Genomic DNA, 15,788 nt, shown 5'->3' with positions numbered 1-15,788 from the left:
CGCGGTCTCCGGGCCCAGTGGCGCGGCCAGGCTGCCGCCCGCCGTACCTGGTGGTGGTTGTAGGAGTTCCTCTGTTGCAGGAAGGCGGCAGCCGCCGCCTGGTGCTGCTGCTGGAGCTGCGGGCTGACGGGCGACCTCCGGCTCTGCGGCTGCTGCGGCGCCGTAGGCGGCGGGGGCTGCTGTTGAGGTAAATTCATGGCGGGCGGCGGCGGCGGGGGCACGGCGGTCGCCGAGAAGGGGCCGCCGAAGCCGCCGCCGCCGCCGCCGCCGCCGCCGCCGCTCGCCTGCACGCTGAGCCCCGCGCAGCCATGCGGCGACACCGGCGAGAAGCTCGGGAAGAAGGCCGGGTTCATGGACGACGGCAGCCCGGGGTAGAAGCCGTTCTCAGAGTCGGGGCTGGGCGGCGGCATGGCGCTGAGCGAGCCGCCGCCGCCGCCGCCGTTCGGGGTGGTGGCCGACGAGCCGGGCGGCTGCGGCTGCGGCGGCTGCTGGGGTGGTGGCGGCTGCTGCGGCGGCTGGGGCGCCGGCGGCTGCTGGGGCTGGGGTGGCGGCGACGCGGTCTGCACCGACCAGGGGGTGCCGAAGCCGGGCAGCGGCGGCGGCGGCGACGCGGAGCCGCCTCCCCCTCCGCCTCCTGGGGGCCCCCCGCCCCCGCCGCCGCTGCCGCCGCCGCCGCCGCCCGGGTGTGGATGGTCCGGGCTCTGCAGACTGCTAAAGGGGCCCGCGCCGAGCGCCCCGCCGGGCAAGAGGTTACTGGGACTGTTGAGCAGAGGGTGGTTGGGGGACTCCATGGAGCCCGGTGCGGGGTTCACCGGCGGCGTCGAGGGGGCCAAGCCCGCATTGGGGGACTCGGCGGCGCTGCCCTCGCCCGCAGCCGGGGTCTTGCGAGGGCTGCCCGCGCCTCCGTGGCGGCGCCGCGGGGCTGCGGGCGACGAGGGCGGTAGCTGTGGGAGCGAGGGCAGGTCGGCTGGACGCTGCCGCTGGGCGAAGTCCTGCGACGGGAGGTGCTGCGGGTGCGGGAGGCTGAACTGCTGCGGCTGCTGTTGCTGCTGGCGCTGGGCGAGCTGCGCGGGCTGGAGGAGATGGCCGGCCGGCGGCGGCGGCAGCGGCGGGCTGAACCGGCCCGGGCAGTAGAGCGGCGGAGGCGGCGGCAGCTTCGAGTCCGGAGGGTGGGGAAGGTGGGGAGGGCTGAACTCTTTCCTCTTCTGGCTGCTCAGCTGCTGCTGCTGCCGCTTACTGAAGTCCTGCGGGGAGGAGGTGCGGCAGCAGCAGCAGGAGGAGGCGGAGGAGGAGGAGGGGTGGTACAGACTCGGTTTGAAGTCCTGGGAGGGGAGGAGGTGGGTCACACCCGCGATCGTGCCACCGCCGGGGTGGTGGTTGGGGAGTTTCTCCGCGGCCGCCGCCCCCGAAAGCAGCCGCGCCGGCTGCTGTGTCAGCCCCAGCAGCAGCTCATCCTGCATGGTCTGCTGATGCGCCAGGAACGGGGAGGAAGAGGAAGCGGAGGTGGCCCGGCTGCCCGCGCCACCGCCGAGGGGGATGGAGAAGGGGGAGGCGGCCTCTAAGAAGCCGGTGACAGGCAACGGTGGCGGCGACAGCGGGCCGAAGGGCGTGGCAGAGGGCAGTGACTTGGCGGACCCCGCGGCGTAGGGACGGTACGCCTCGCCGCGGAACAAGGGCCCGGGGCTGCTGCTTCGGAGCGGGGCGGTCTGCAGCACCCCAAACCCGAAATCCCTCATTTATCAGGCTGGCGGCAGCGGGAGGAGACGGGCTTCCTCCCCTGCCCCACCTAGGAAGCCGCCGGCTCTTGGGCTGCGTGGCCGTGGTGGAAGGAGAGGGATTCAGTGAGAGAGAGACACTGTGACTGAGCCAGTGGACCCCGACTTCGGGCCCACCACCCCTCGCGGCGATCACCGCCGCCGCCTCCCGAGACCGGCTCGGGCGCTGCCGCCACCGCCGCCGCCACCGCCCTGGCGGCTTAAGAACCCCGGAACGTGCGTCAGCGCCACCTCACAATCGCGCCGCCCCCCGTGGTGCGTCCTGGCACGCGCGGGCGTGAGGCCACCGCGCCCCTGTTGCCCCGCCCCGCCCCTCATTAATATGCAGACGCAGCCGGGGGCGCGCTCGCGCTCCCTGGAGGACGGGAGCGAGCGGCACGTCTCCTTGGGTCTCTCTGTGTCGGGGGGAATGGAAAGGCCAGTTGTGGCGGGGGCTGACTGGAGCACTGGGCGGGCGCGCGCCGGAGAAAGGGACGGTTCCTGGGCAACGGCCCCTCCCTGGCGCGGGATCCGCGCAGAGCCTGCCCGGGTCGCACGCGTCTCCGCCCCTCGCGGTGCCGCCTCCTTCCTGTCACCTCCGTTCTGCCCATAGTCGCAGAAGCCCAGCCTCGCCACTCGAGGTTCCCTGGGCTGGGAAACTGAGGCCTGGGACCCGGCCAGGCGCCTGCAGTGTGTGAACTCGCATAGAAATAGGCTCCCGAGACCCCCAGCGCAACGCGGGAGCACGGCCCAGCCCAGTGTCAGGAGGGGTCCTGTGGCTAACTCCCGTCTGGGCTCTGCTTGCTTGAAGTCCACGGAGCGCGTTAGAGTCCCCAACTTAGGGCCTCCTCGTCGCCCTAAGAAGCGCCCTCTAGGTTTGTTTCTGTGTTTAGGCGCTGGAGGGGGTGCTGTCACCGACATCCTATAGCCGCCGAGGGTGTTTTCTGTAGGGTAAACATGAAGCCTCGGAGTCCCGGCTGTATTCCAGGCATTTTCATTTGGGTAAGGAGGAACAAACACGCTCTGCGTGGTTATTTACACATTCTGATGCGTGGAACGGGTTCCGCGGCGAACTCCCTTGGTAACCCCGGGCCAGCCCCGTTTCTTAAAAGCGTTTCATGTGCCATCCTCAGGGTTGCAGCATGGGACTCCTCCCCACCACATTCATTCCGGGGTCCCCGCCCCTTCCCCCCAGGGAGACTAAACATTTCCTAAGCTTTATGAATTTTCAAGAGAAAGATTTCTTACATCAGGGAAAAAAAGGACGTTCTGACTCAGCAGCAGACTTGTTAAGACTTGCAAAATGGAAGGAAGAGAGCTTTCCATGGTAGAGCTCTTTAGAAGCATTAGAGGAGGAACTAATCCTGTGTTTCCTTTCGTATAGAAACATTTTACGTAAAGTATTTGAAGGTCTAGATAAAGAATAACAGAGTGATTGATCCATACTACATGATGAGATGGACTTCATGTTCCTGTTCTGTAATTTTAACTGTTTTACTTGATAATTTGAGAAGTGAAACTACTAAATGAATCCTAGAATATAGACTGTAACCCTGAAACAATAGAAGGTAGATTCAGGCTTTACTTGATTTTGGTTTACAAGTAGACTAAGATTAAATATTTGATGTTATAAATTAGCATACTCTTACTGATGTAGGCAGAGTGTACATTTTTATAAGCCTTTATTCTCTTAGTTAAATTTGAATTCTTCTAGTCAGTGTCTCAAATTTATATACATCAAAATAAATACTGGAGAAAGAAAGCAGCATTGCTCCGGGGGACTGTATTTCATGTATAATCTTTGTCTCTGATATCCTGTCTAATGAACTAAGTTTTATGTTACATTTACAATAAGGAAAAAGTACTTTCTAAAAAACTCATACATGGTTCAGAACTTGGTCAGGTGAATAGAATCACCTTAAATAATCTCAATCATTTTTAACAATCAGGCAAAATGTAAAACTGGAGAAGTACTTTTATTATTCTAAATTACAATGTCTAGAAAATAACCTGAGCTCAGAATTTAAAATATAAATGGTTATTTTCACATTACATTTTGATATCTTAAATATTCATTTTTTAAAAATGTATTTTGCAGGGGAAAAAAACTAATTCTGCAACTAAGGAATGTAAAGTCTTAAAAACTGATACTTTTTTTCCAAGTACAAGTTGTATTTTATTGAAATCATTTGCAGCTCCAACAACAAATCTTGAAGTAGGAAGAAAATATAGGCATAGACTTTAGCTCAATCATCCGTTAACACTGCCAGTTAGGATGAGAAAGAGCATACTTTTAAAAGCTACCTGGTGCCTTTCTGGGCTAGAGTTTGAACAAAAACAAGATTTCTTAGTTCTCTGGTACTGGTTTGGTTTTTGAGGATTTACAGCTCTGTGAAATGGGGAAAAGCCATCGTTTGCTATTACATAATAATGTCAAACTTCATATTAAGTATACAAAATTCCAAATCCTGCGAGGGCCTCTACTCACTACCTTTGTGAGGCCCCCATTATTTAGATAGTTACTTTCTGACGTCTTGTAAGTTGGTGTTCTTCCCCTTACTGGAAAATATTCAAATGAAAAGGTTTCTAAGCATGGGGAATGGAGTAGGGTAGGGAGAAGGAGCAGCAGGTGGTAGAGAAGGGACGATGGTCCTCTAGCAGTTTTCATGCCAAGATCTTATGAGTCCATTTTATGGTGTTTTTTGTTTTTTGTTTTTTACCTGAAAATATTTTGACTTTATGATCATTACCTAGGACCTTGACTTTGTATTTGACAGTTCCTTATTCATTTACTCCCACTATCCTGGGCAAGTGTTTTTAAAAATATTTTTGCTATAACCTAATATACATGCAAATACACACTCATGCAACTGAAATAAAGCTATTAAGCAAGTCTTTTAATAATGCAACAAACTCCTTTTTGTAACTCTATTTTCATTTTAAAATCACTAAGTTGATCTCAAATTACAAAGTTGGTTTTAACACCCTCTATCAGATTATGAGCTGAAATTTAAAACTACTGTCCTAGAAGACGATTTCAAACATTTCTGCTCTGTCTGAAAACCTCTTGTCACATCTCTTCTACATGCTTCTGCTAGCACAGAGCACTCTCAGCTGCTGAGTTACATGCTAATTTCACTGAGAAAAGAGAAGCAATCACAGAAGAACTTCCACAGTCTCCCTACATCTGTCCCTGCACACCTTGCCTTCCCTTCCGATAGAACGGATGGCCCTTCTGTCCACATTCCTGTTTAAAGCCAGCCTCTCTAATGGCGGAGCAGATCCTACCCCTAACCTACTCAAGACATGGTGTCCCATAATTTTCCCTCTCTTTCCTTCATGACCTCTTTTCTCTCCAGAAAACACTTCCATGTGCACAATGCTTTACTAGTTCTCACCTTTGAAAAATAAAGCCAAAACCTTTTAACCTTATATTTTCCCTCCTTTAGCTACTGCCTTCTTTTTCTGCTTTTACATTGCCTGAACAGCTTGACCTTTTGACTCTGAGTGTCTCATAGACACCTCAAATTAAACGTGTCCAAAATTAAACTACCTGCCTCACTAGTCCCAATCCCTGTGGTGCCCCATTGTTCTAGTTCCCATTTGTCACTCCATTGTTCTAGTTTGCTCAGGCCAAAAATCTTGGAGTCATAATTCATTTATGTCCTTTTTGCATCATATCCAAGCCATCAGAACATGTTGCTTATCCTATCTTTAAATTATGGCATAACCTAGAGATATCGTGGGTTTGGTTCCGGATTACCACAATAAAGCAAATATACCAATAAAGGAATCACAACAATTTTTTGGTTTCCTAATGTAAAAGTTACGTTTACAGTACATTATAGTCTGAATATAACTCAATTATAGTCTAAAGATAACTTGTAATTATGTTTAAGTGCACAATAGCATTATGTCTGAAAAATGTACACAATACTGCTAAAAAAGTGCTAATGATTATCTGAGCCTTCAAGTCATAATCTTTTTGTCAGTGGAGGGTCTTGTCTCGATGTTCGTGGCTGCTGACTGATCAGCGTTGTGGTGGCTAAAGTTGGAGGTGGTTGTGGCAATTTCTTAAGACAAAAATGAAGTTTGTCTCATCTATTGAATCTCCCTTTCACAAAAGATTTCTCTGTACAGCATGCAATGCTGTTTGATAGCATTTTTGTCCACAGTAGAACTTCTCTCAAAATTAGTCAATCCTCTCTAACCCTGCCAATGCTTTATTATCTAAATTTATGTAATATTCTAAATCTTTTGTTGACATTTCAACAGTGTTCATAGCATCTTCACTAGGAGTAGATTCCATCTCAAGAAACCTCTTTCTTTGCTTATCCATGAGTAGCAACTTCTTCTCTATTTAACTTTTATTGTAAGATTGCAGCAATTCAGTCATATCCTCAGGCTCCACTTCTAATTCTAGTTCTCTTGCTATTTTTACCACATCTACAGTAACTTCCTACACTGAAGTCTCAAACCCCTCAAAGTCATCCGAGAGGTTTGGAATCGGCTTCTGTTAAAACTCCAGTTAATGTTGATATTTTGACCTCCCATGAGTCACAGATATTCTGAATGGCAGCTAGAATTGTGAATCCCTTCCAGAAGGGTTTCAATTTACTTTACCCTTATCTGTCAGAGAAATCACTGTCTTTGGCAGCTCTAGCCTTATGAAATTTATTTCTAAAAGAATACTTGAGGTTGGGTGTAGTGACAACTTAGTGATTTTAAATTTTAAAATGAAAACAGAATTTTAAAAAGGAGTTTTTTGCATTATTAAAAGAATTGCTTAATAGCAGCTTTATTTCAAAAACAATCCCAGCACTTTGGGAGGCCAAGGCAGAAAGATCATTTGAGGTTAGGAGTTTGAGACCCGCCTTCCCAACATGGGAAAAACTCTTCATTTCTAAAACTACAAAAATTAGCTGGGTGTTGTGGCACACACCTGTAATCCCAGCTAGTCAGGAGGCTGAGGCAGGAGAATCGCTTGTACCCAGAAGATGGAAGTTGCAGGGAGCCAAGATAGCGCCACTGCACTCTGGTCTCAGAGCCAGAACCAGACTTTGTTTCAACGATAATAGTAATAATAATACTTGAAACTCAAAATTACTCCTGAATCCATGGGCTGCAGAATGGATGCTGGGTTAGCAGGCATGAAAACAACCATTATCTTCTTGTACATTTCCATCAGAGCTCTTGGGTGACCAGATATATTGTCAATGAGCAGTAGAAAAGAATCTTTTTTTTCTAGGCAGTAGATCTCAACAGTGGACTTAAAATGTTCAATAAACTGTGTTCATATCAAGTTGTGTTGTTCCGTTTACTAAGTACAGACACCAGAGTAGCCTTAGCATAATTCTTAAAAGTCCTAGGATTTTCAGAATGAGTAATGAGCACTGGCTTTAACTTAAGGTCACCAGCTACATTAGCCCTTAAGAAAAATAGTCAGCCTGTCTTTTGAAGCTTGAAGCTAGGCATTGACTTCTCCAGCTATGAAAGTCCTAGATAATATCTTCTTCCAGTAGAAAGTTGTTTTTTCTACAATGAAAACTTACTGTTTAGTGTAGGTACCTTCGTCAATGATCTCAGCTAGATTTCTGGATAACTTGCTGCAGCTTCTCCAGAAGCATTTTTTGCTTTACATCATACTTTTATATTACAAAGATGGCTGCTTTCCTTAAACATGAAGCCATCTCTGCTAGCTTCCAACTTTTTTCTTCTGCAGCTTCCTCACCTCTCTCAGCCTTCATAGATTGAAGAGAGTTAGGGCCTTGTTCTGGATTAGGCTTCAGCTTAAGGGAATGTTGTGGCTGGTTTAATCTTCTCTATCCAGACCACTCATACTTTTTCTGTATCAGCAATAAAGCTGTTTCACTTTCCTATCACTCATATGTTTACTATTTCACTTTTAATTTCCTTAACTTTTTCTTTGCATTCAAAACTTTGCTAACTACTTGGTGCAAATGGCCTAGCTTTCAACCTATTTCAGGTTTCCACATACCTTCCTCACTAAGCCTAATTATTTCTAGCTTTTCATGTGAAGTGAGAGACATGTACTTCCTTTCACTTGAATGCTTGGAGGCCATCAGAGGGTTATTAATTGGCCTAATTTCAATATTGATGTGTCTCAGAGAATAGGGAGGCCTGATGTATTTATTGATTAAATTATTGTCTTATATGGTTGTGGTTCTAAATTATTGTCTTATATGGTTGTGGTTCGTGGAACTCCAAAACAGTTAAACTAGTAACATCAAATATTACAACCACAGATCCCCAAAATAGATACAATAATAATGACATAGCTTGAAATAACTCTTATTACCAGAATGTACCACAGAGACACAAAATGAGCACCTGCTGTTGGGAAAATTGTGCTGATAGATTTACTCAGCGGCACAGTACAGTGAAGCACAGTATAGCAGAGCACAATAAAGCAAGGCGTGCCTGTATATCCAGAATCCAAGGACTTCTCCCCAGTCTCACCACAAGCAGCCTGGGCCAGGCTACTGTTAATTCTCCTCTGCATTGTTGCTCTCACCTACTAACTCCCAGCTTCTGATCTTGCCCCTCTCGAGTTTATTCCCAAAATAGCAGCCAGGATGGGACTTTCGAAATGGAAGACAGGTCATGTCAACTCCTCTAAGAAAATACTTAACATTTTCTCAGAATAAAAGTCAAAACATTTTAATAACCAAAAGGTTCTTCAGAATTGCTCCTGCCCCCATTAGCCCCTCTGAAAGTTTCCCTACAGTGGAATGCTTATTTCTCTAACAGCACAGTCCAACTCAGCCTTAGGGCCTTTGCCCTCACAGTTCCCACACCTGGAATACTTGTCCCCTAAGTGGCAATAGGGCCTTCATCATGTTTTTACAGTTTTTTTTTCTTCATCTCTCTCACTTAGGTCTCTGCTAAAGTCATTTTTCAGTGATGTCTTTACTGACAAACATTATAAAATGACAACCTCCCCTTTTCTCCAGCCTTTTTATTCCTCATAAGGTGTTTGTTTTTCCACCTGACCCAGTGATGTCTTTACTGACAAACATTAAAAAATAACAACCTCCCCTTTTCTCCAGGCTTTTTATTCCTCATAAGGTGTTTGTTTTTCCACCTGACTCACTATTTATCTGTCCTTTCTATGAGATCACAAGTGCATGAGGAAAGGTTCATGCCTGTTTTGTTCACTGTTGTATCCTCAGCACTTAGAACAATGCCTTGCACATAGGAGGCATTTAAGAGTTGTGAAGTGCATGCACTGAATAAAGGGATTGTTGAATTAATAAATAGTAATTTTAGGAAATGATAGCTAAAAGAAAAAATATAGTAATACAAGAATTTGTTTATAAATTGTTCATTTGGTTTCAAGAGCTCTCCAAGCATTGTGCAGATACTCCTAGGATTCTTAAACAACCCAAAATAATTATAGGCATTGTCAGAGATAGGATACATGCATGAAAACAGCTAAGTCATCCCAAGATTTTTACACTGGGGAATAGATAACCCTGGAGTACAAGGGCTAGGACTCCTGTCTCAGGAGCTGGAGTTGGGACTCCACTCTCAAGGAACACAGGGGTTTGTTGCAGGAGCTTGAATAAAGAGGAGTCAAGAACCCCAGCTCATAGAAACAGAACCAGTTCAGGAGGAACTACAGTTATGATCAACTGGATGCCTTACCTTCAAGCTGCTGATTTCTTTTTGTTGCAGAGCCCATAAATGTGATTAACCCCACGGAATAGGAAAGCTTTGAGGTGTTGGGAGCTAATTAGTTCTGGTTTGGAGTTGGGAAGAGAGAAAGTAGAAATTAAGATTTATTCTGACCCTGTCCAACTTCAAGGTACTTTATTTATGCGGCACTCAAGAGTAGTACTATCCTCAATTTATTCTAGTTCTCCTACTTTTCTAAACTTTCCTTCATAATTTCCTCTGTCACTGTCACTTTCTCCTTACATATTCTTTATGTGTTAGAGTTCCTTAGGCTTATGTTTTTGGTTCTTTTCTATATTTCTATCTAATTTTTCTAGATGAACTTACCTATTACCACATTTTCAAACATCATCTAAATGCTCATGTCTTCTGAATCAGTCTCTTTAGCCTCATGGTCAAAATCATATTTCCAACTGCCATTTATCAGTTTGACCTGGGTGTCCTTCAGCCATATCAATTCACTGTATCCATACGTGTACTCAACGTCTTCCCCAAAATCTGCTTCTCCCATTTTGCTTCTTGTCTTGGCTAATATCATCATCACACAACCAGTTTCTCAAGCTTTAACATGAGTCATCCTCTTCCTTCATCTCTCTCACCCTCCAAAGACAATTGGCAACCATGCCCTGTCAATTCTACTGCAGAAACGTTGCTCAAATGTAATTCCTTCATGTATCTCCGCATTCCCCTTGTCTTTCACGTACCTGGAACACAAGTGCCCAATTAAGTATCTGTTGATTAGTAATTGCCCAATGAATGCTGTAGGAAGAAAAGATGAAGAAAAGGAGAAAACACGATAAGGAAAGGAAGGAGGGAGATGGCAGGAAGGAAAGAGGCATATGTTTCCAAAGCATGCTTTACAAGGACATGTGCCATTTTCTGGAGAACTATAGGATTGTTAACTTATGTTTACTGGAGAAAAAATGAACAACCATAATAACAATAATAAAATATTTTCCTTGACAATAGCAAACTAAAAGTTTCATTCTGGTTATTATGCCATACAAGGATGAACTCATTGACAAAGAAAACTATTAAGAATCTTCCCCTGATGACAAAGTATAGCCCCTAAACATAATAGAAGTCTGTGTTACCCTTTGTGGCACCTGGGAGATTTATCATCCCACTCTAAGACCCCCACCTAAGAGAGAAGCTGTCAACCTCTCTAGTAATTTCTTCCACGATGCTCTTTGGGCCCTTAGGTAGACTGACTTCTTTATTACTGCCTATCTTGTATCTTTAAGGCCAAGTTAACTCGATTAAATTACAAGTCTTTGGAAACAGTGGTTATGCTTTATATATTTTTATTTTCCTAATTTTTATTGATTGGTTTTTGTATTCAGAAGCTCTTTGTTAAGTGCCTACTCTGTACCAGACACTGTGCAAGGCACGAGGGGTATAACTGTGAAAAGAATAGAAAACATATACATTATTCTGTGTATCCTCACAGAGGCTCTAAATAAATGCTGCTGACATTAGTTATGATAATTCCCAACCTTCATTGTCTAGGCAGAGTCATAAACAGTGAGATTGTAGGCTGAAACTGACCTACTAAATTGGAATCCTACTTCCTGCAATATGGCCTTGCCAGGCTGGTCATGGGTAGAAGCCTGTGATGAACGCAGAATATTCATCAAGTAAGACAAATCTAGCAAGAAGGCAGAAGAAAGTACACATTAAAGCTCATCTCAATCCTGGTTTGAAATGGGATTTACATTTATTATTTCCTTTTCTTGTTAAAATATACTTCGTGAGTAAAGCAAATCATATTTTTATTTTATTGTTAGAAAACCAAAGCCCAGAGATAGTCATTTGCTTGAGATAGTTCGCATAGACTGAGCCTAATGCCCCCATCTCCTCATTTCTCAGTCTCTTGCTTCATTAGTTGGCCCTTAGGCTAGTGCTAGAAGCAAAGACAAAAAGTGGGCCACTGCTCAGCAAGTACCTGAGCAAAACAGTCATAGAGACATAGACTTAAAAATGGTGCTTGAGTATGTTTGTCCTGAGGACTTTAAACCATGTGTAAAAACTATGTTTGCACTCCTAGATTCACTGCAGCATTATTCATAATAGCAAAGACATCGAAAAAACTTAAATGTTCACCAACAGATGAATGGGTAAAGCAAATGTAACCTATGTACACTGTGGAATACTATTCAGCCTTGAAAAAGAAGGAAATCTGGCTATTTGCAACAACATGGGTGAACCTGGAGAATATTATATATGTGAAATAAGCCAGGCATGGAAGGTAAAAACTGAATGGTCCCACTTGTATGTAGAATCTAACACAATCGAATTCATGGAAGCTGGGAATAGAATGGTGGTTATCAGAGGCTAGGGGCTGGGAGAACAGGGAGATGTTGGTCAAAGTGTACAAAGTTGCAGTTAGATTTAAAATGATAAGTATTTAAGCTGATGGATATGTTAACTAGCTTAATTCAATCATTCAACTCTAAATACATATAACATTGCTGCGTGCGCCATAGTAATATACAATTATAATGTTAAACAATTTTTTTAAAAAAATAAAAAAAACTAAAGCAACAGTTCCTGCTTCTACTAAAAGTTAAGGAGTAGAAGGGATAATGCTTCAAGTCTTCACAGTGACATCTAACTATATGAATGGCAATTGGTAATAGACACCTCAGAGCAAAAGCATCTTATTTTCAAAATAACATATCTCACAGAAATTCAGAGATATTTCTCACATATGCTTACTCATTTTTCTCCTATAGTAAGAATGAGGCCTGGCAGTATATATTGAATATATTGTACTTTTTTTCACATTCTGGAAAGCTGACAGTTTCAATTGATAAATTATTCTAGGCAGAGAAAAGTAATGCATCTTGACTAAATATTAAATTTATAGATTTTAAATAGATGAAGAGCATTGCATCTATCAAATTTGAGCTTAATATGTTTAAATATTAGAAGGTTCAATATTTTAAATGTTTATTTCAGGAGCCATGAGTGATCAATTAAAAAAATATATCATGACACTTACATGGTAGCAGACATTATCACTAGCCTTTGTACAAGAATTGATTAAATGTAAAGACGAGAGGAAAAACAATTGGAGGGAAGAGGGATATTTGATTTTAATTCTAGTTTGTGCTTCATTATCAGTTCTAGCAATTCACTTTTGCTGTCTACTTTTTTCATGGGACTCAAGAAAGGATTATAGAACTTTATGTCATGTCACATCCAAAATTCATTTACTATAGAGTAAGCCATTGTACTAACATTGGAGTACATAATTCATAACAATAAGAAAAAACATAGACCTCAATTTTCAATAAGAAAAAAACAGAAAAACTGGTACATAGAATAAGAAACTCTAATTCATAAGGACATGAATCATATATATGAAAGTACTATTTGTAGGCCCACAGTTGATGCATATGCATCCCATATTAAGAGATAAGGAGGAGGGTTATGATGGACACACCAGGGCTACGGAGTGAGAGACCTGGCTTTTAGTCCAACTTCCTCTGTTACTGTGTAACTTTGGCAGTTAAACTTTAGGAACCTCAGTATTTGCATCTGTGAAGGTAAAAAGACAAACATTATCTGTGAAGTGGGGGCTATGGTGATGACAATTAGCAATATTTTAAGTCTTCTACAGTGTTTGACACAAAATAGATGTTTAAACAAACAAAGCACCTTAGATGTCATCTGCCATGCAGTTTAAGGTAACGAGTAGATGAGAAAGCCAGCTTGAACACAGTGGTAGTCCTGGAGACTAGACAACCAAAGCGAAACAAAGCAAAGTTACCAGACAACATGGAGGCTGGTAATGACAGGGAAATCCTGTATTGCTAGCACCTGAAGGGATATATCCTAAATAAATAAATAAAATTTAAAAAGAGAAAAAAATAAAGCTAAGTTCTTCCTAGATCTGGAAAACCAGAAAAAATTTCTGAAAGTTAAATGTTAAACATATTCAATGACTAATCCCTCTAAGGAAGACCAGTTATGTAATTAGGGCAAACTCTGACTTTAAGGATATTATTACTGAATCCCACTACCAGCTCTGACACTTACGGGGTAGGTTATGTTTACCTGGGCAGGTTAACCATCCTCATTCTCTGTTTCCTCCTATGACAAATAACATAGAGAAATATGTATGAAAATACCAAATGCTGTTAGAGCATTGTTGTGGTCCAACAGAAATGTAAGGCAAGCCATAAATGTGAGCTATATATGTAATGTGAAAGTTTCTGGTAGTCACATTTTATTTTATTATTTAGAGACAGGGTATGGCTCTGTTACCCAGGCTAGAGTGCAGTGGTGTGATCATAGCTCATTGCAGCCTCCCACCTCAGCTTCCTAAGTAGCTAGGACTACAGACATGCACTGCAATGCCTAGCTAATTTTTAAAAAACTTTTTGTAGAGATGGGGTCTTGCTGTGTTGCCCAGGCTGGCCTCCAACTCCTGGACATAAGCTATCTTCCTGTTTTGGCCTTCCAAAGTGCTGGAATTACAGGTGTGCACTAGCCACATTTTAAAAAGTAAAAAGGTACAAGTGAAATTAACTTGAGTAATATGTTTTGTTTAAATCAATATATGCAGATTATTATTTTATCATGTAATTGATATAAAAGTTATTGCCTCTTTACTGTTTTTTTCCATCTGTTTAGATGATTACAGTTTTATGGTTTATTTTATTAATAGAGTATATTAAATTGGTTGATTTTCATATTCTAAGCCGACCTTGTATTCCTGGTATACATTTCATTTAGTTATGGTGTATAATCTTTTTTATATGTTGTTGAACTTGGATTGCAAGTATTTTGTTGAGAACATTGGCATCTATGTTTGTGGGGGTTATTAGTCTGTGGGTTTCTTGTGATGTTTTTGTCTGCCGTTGGTATTAAAGTAATTAATACTGGTCTCATAGAATGAGTTGGGAAGTATTACTTCTTATAATTTTTTGTTAAGAGTATATGAAGGATTGATATTAATCACATCTTTAAGTCTGTGGTAGAATTGACGAGTAAAGCCATTTGGGCCTAGACATTCCTTGTGGAAAGTTTAAAAATTGTTAATTCAATCTATATTTGTTATAAGTCTATTCAGACTTTTCATTTCTTCTTTTTTTTTAGACCAGCCTGGCCAACATGGCGAAACCCCATCTCTACTAAAAATACAAAAATTAGCTGGGTATGGTGCTGCGCATGCCTGTAGTCCCAGCTACTCGAGAGACAGGCAGGAGAATTGCTTAGACCCTGGAGGTGGAGATTGCTGTGAGCTGAGATCTTGCCATTGCACTTCAGCCTGGGGAACAGAGTGAGATTCCATCTCAAACAAAACAAAACAACAAGTCAGCCAAGGATAGGGTCATCTGAGACCTGGGGGCTTCTTCCTAACTTCCTAGGTTTTGGCAGAATTAATTTCCTTGCAACTGTAGAACTCCTTCCTCCCTTCCTTCCTCCTTCCCTTCCTACCTTCCCTTCCCTCCCTTCCTTCCCTTTCCTTCCCTGCCCACCCTTCCTTCCTTCCTTTCTTTCCATTTCTTCTTATTTCACTATGAGTTGTTGGTGTTTGGAAATTTATTTCATCTAGGCTTTCTAATTTGTTGACATACAATTGTAGTGGCATTCTCTTTTTAAAAAAGTTATTTACTTATTTTTAAAAATTATTATTATTTTTTTTTGTAGAGATGGTGCCTTGCTTTGTTGCCCAGGCTGGTCTGGAATTCCTGGTTTCAAACAGTCCTCCTGTCTTGGCCTCCCAAAGTGCTGGTATTACAGATGTTAGCCACTGCATCTTGCCCATAGTGTTCTCTTCTAATCCATTTTACTTCTATGAGGTTGGTGCTGAGGTCCTCTTTTTTATTTCTGATTTTAATAATTTGATTCCTCTTTTATTGTTCAACCTCACTAAATGTTCATTAATTTTATTGATTTTTTTCAAATAAGTAACTTTTGATTTCATCAGTGTTTGCTATTTATTATCTATTTCATTTATTTTTGCTCTAATATTTATAATTATATTTATTCTGCTTGCTTTGGTTTTAGTTTATTCTTTGGTAGTTTTGTAAGATAGAAGTTTAGACTATTAATTTGAGATCTTTCTTCTTTTCATAAACAAGCATTACAACTACAAATTTCTCTCTGATTACTGCTTAAGGTGCACCTAATAATTTTTGGTATGTTGTTTTTTTTTGTCTCATTAATCTCAGATAATTTTCTCATTTGCTTTGTATATTTTAAAACCATTTGTTATTTAAAAGTATTTAGATTACTTTTAACATATTTGTGTTTTTCAAATTTATTTGTTGTTGTGACTTTTAAATGTATTCTGTGGTAGTCAAAGAACATCCTTTGTGTGAT

General features: G+C 42.8%; 1 protein-coding gene and 1 long non-coding RNA gene across 10 annotated transcripts in view; one reads left to right on the top strand and one right to left on the bottom strand.

Moving 5' to 3' along the window:
* The window catches only part of CPEB2 (cytoplasmic polyadenylation element binding protein 2), a 67,177-nt gene extending 65,368 nt beyond the window's left edge, over positions 1 to 1,809 (bottom strand). For 7 of the 8 annotated variants that reach the window (XM_074395901.1, XM_074395902.1, XM_074395905.1 and 4 more), the window contains exon 1: positions 48 to 1,808. In XM_074395901.1, the coding sequence (XP_074252002.1) occupies positions 48 to 1,736 (1,689 nt within the window). In that variant the 5' untranslated portion in view covers positions 1,737 to 1,808. Of the gene's footprint in view, positions 1 to 47 lie in introns of all 8 variants that reach the window. The other variant, XM_074395903.1, reaches the window with a different exon arrangement.
* Positions 1,810 to 1,855: 46 nt separating this feature from the next.
* The window catches only part of LOC141583976 (uncharacterized), a 35,493-nt gene continuing 21,560 nt past the window's right edge, over positions 1,856 to 15,788 (top strand). Inside the window, exons 1-2 of one of the 2 annotated variants that reach the window (XR_012516810.1) lie at positions 1,856 to 14,742; positions 15,114 to 15,265. This is a non-coding gene — a long non-coding RNA (uncharacterized LOC141583976). Of the gene's footprint in view, positions 15,266 to 15,788 lie in introns of both variants that reach the window. The other variant, XR_012516809.1, reaches the window with a different exon arrangement.

Source organism: Saimiri boliviensis, chromosome 3 (assembly GCF_048565385.1).
Source record: "Saimiri boliviensis isolate mSaiBol1 chromosome 3, mSaiBol1.pri, whole genome shotgun sequence".
In the NCBI taxonomy this organism is placed as follows: Eukaryota; Metazoa; Chordata; class Mammalia; order Primates; family Cebidae; genus Saimiri; species Saimiri boliviensis.
This window is presented reverse-complemented; position numbering and strand designations above follow the sequence as displayed.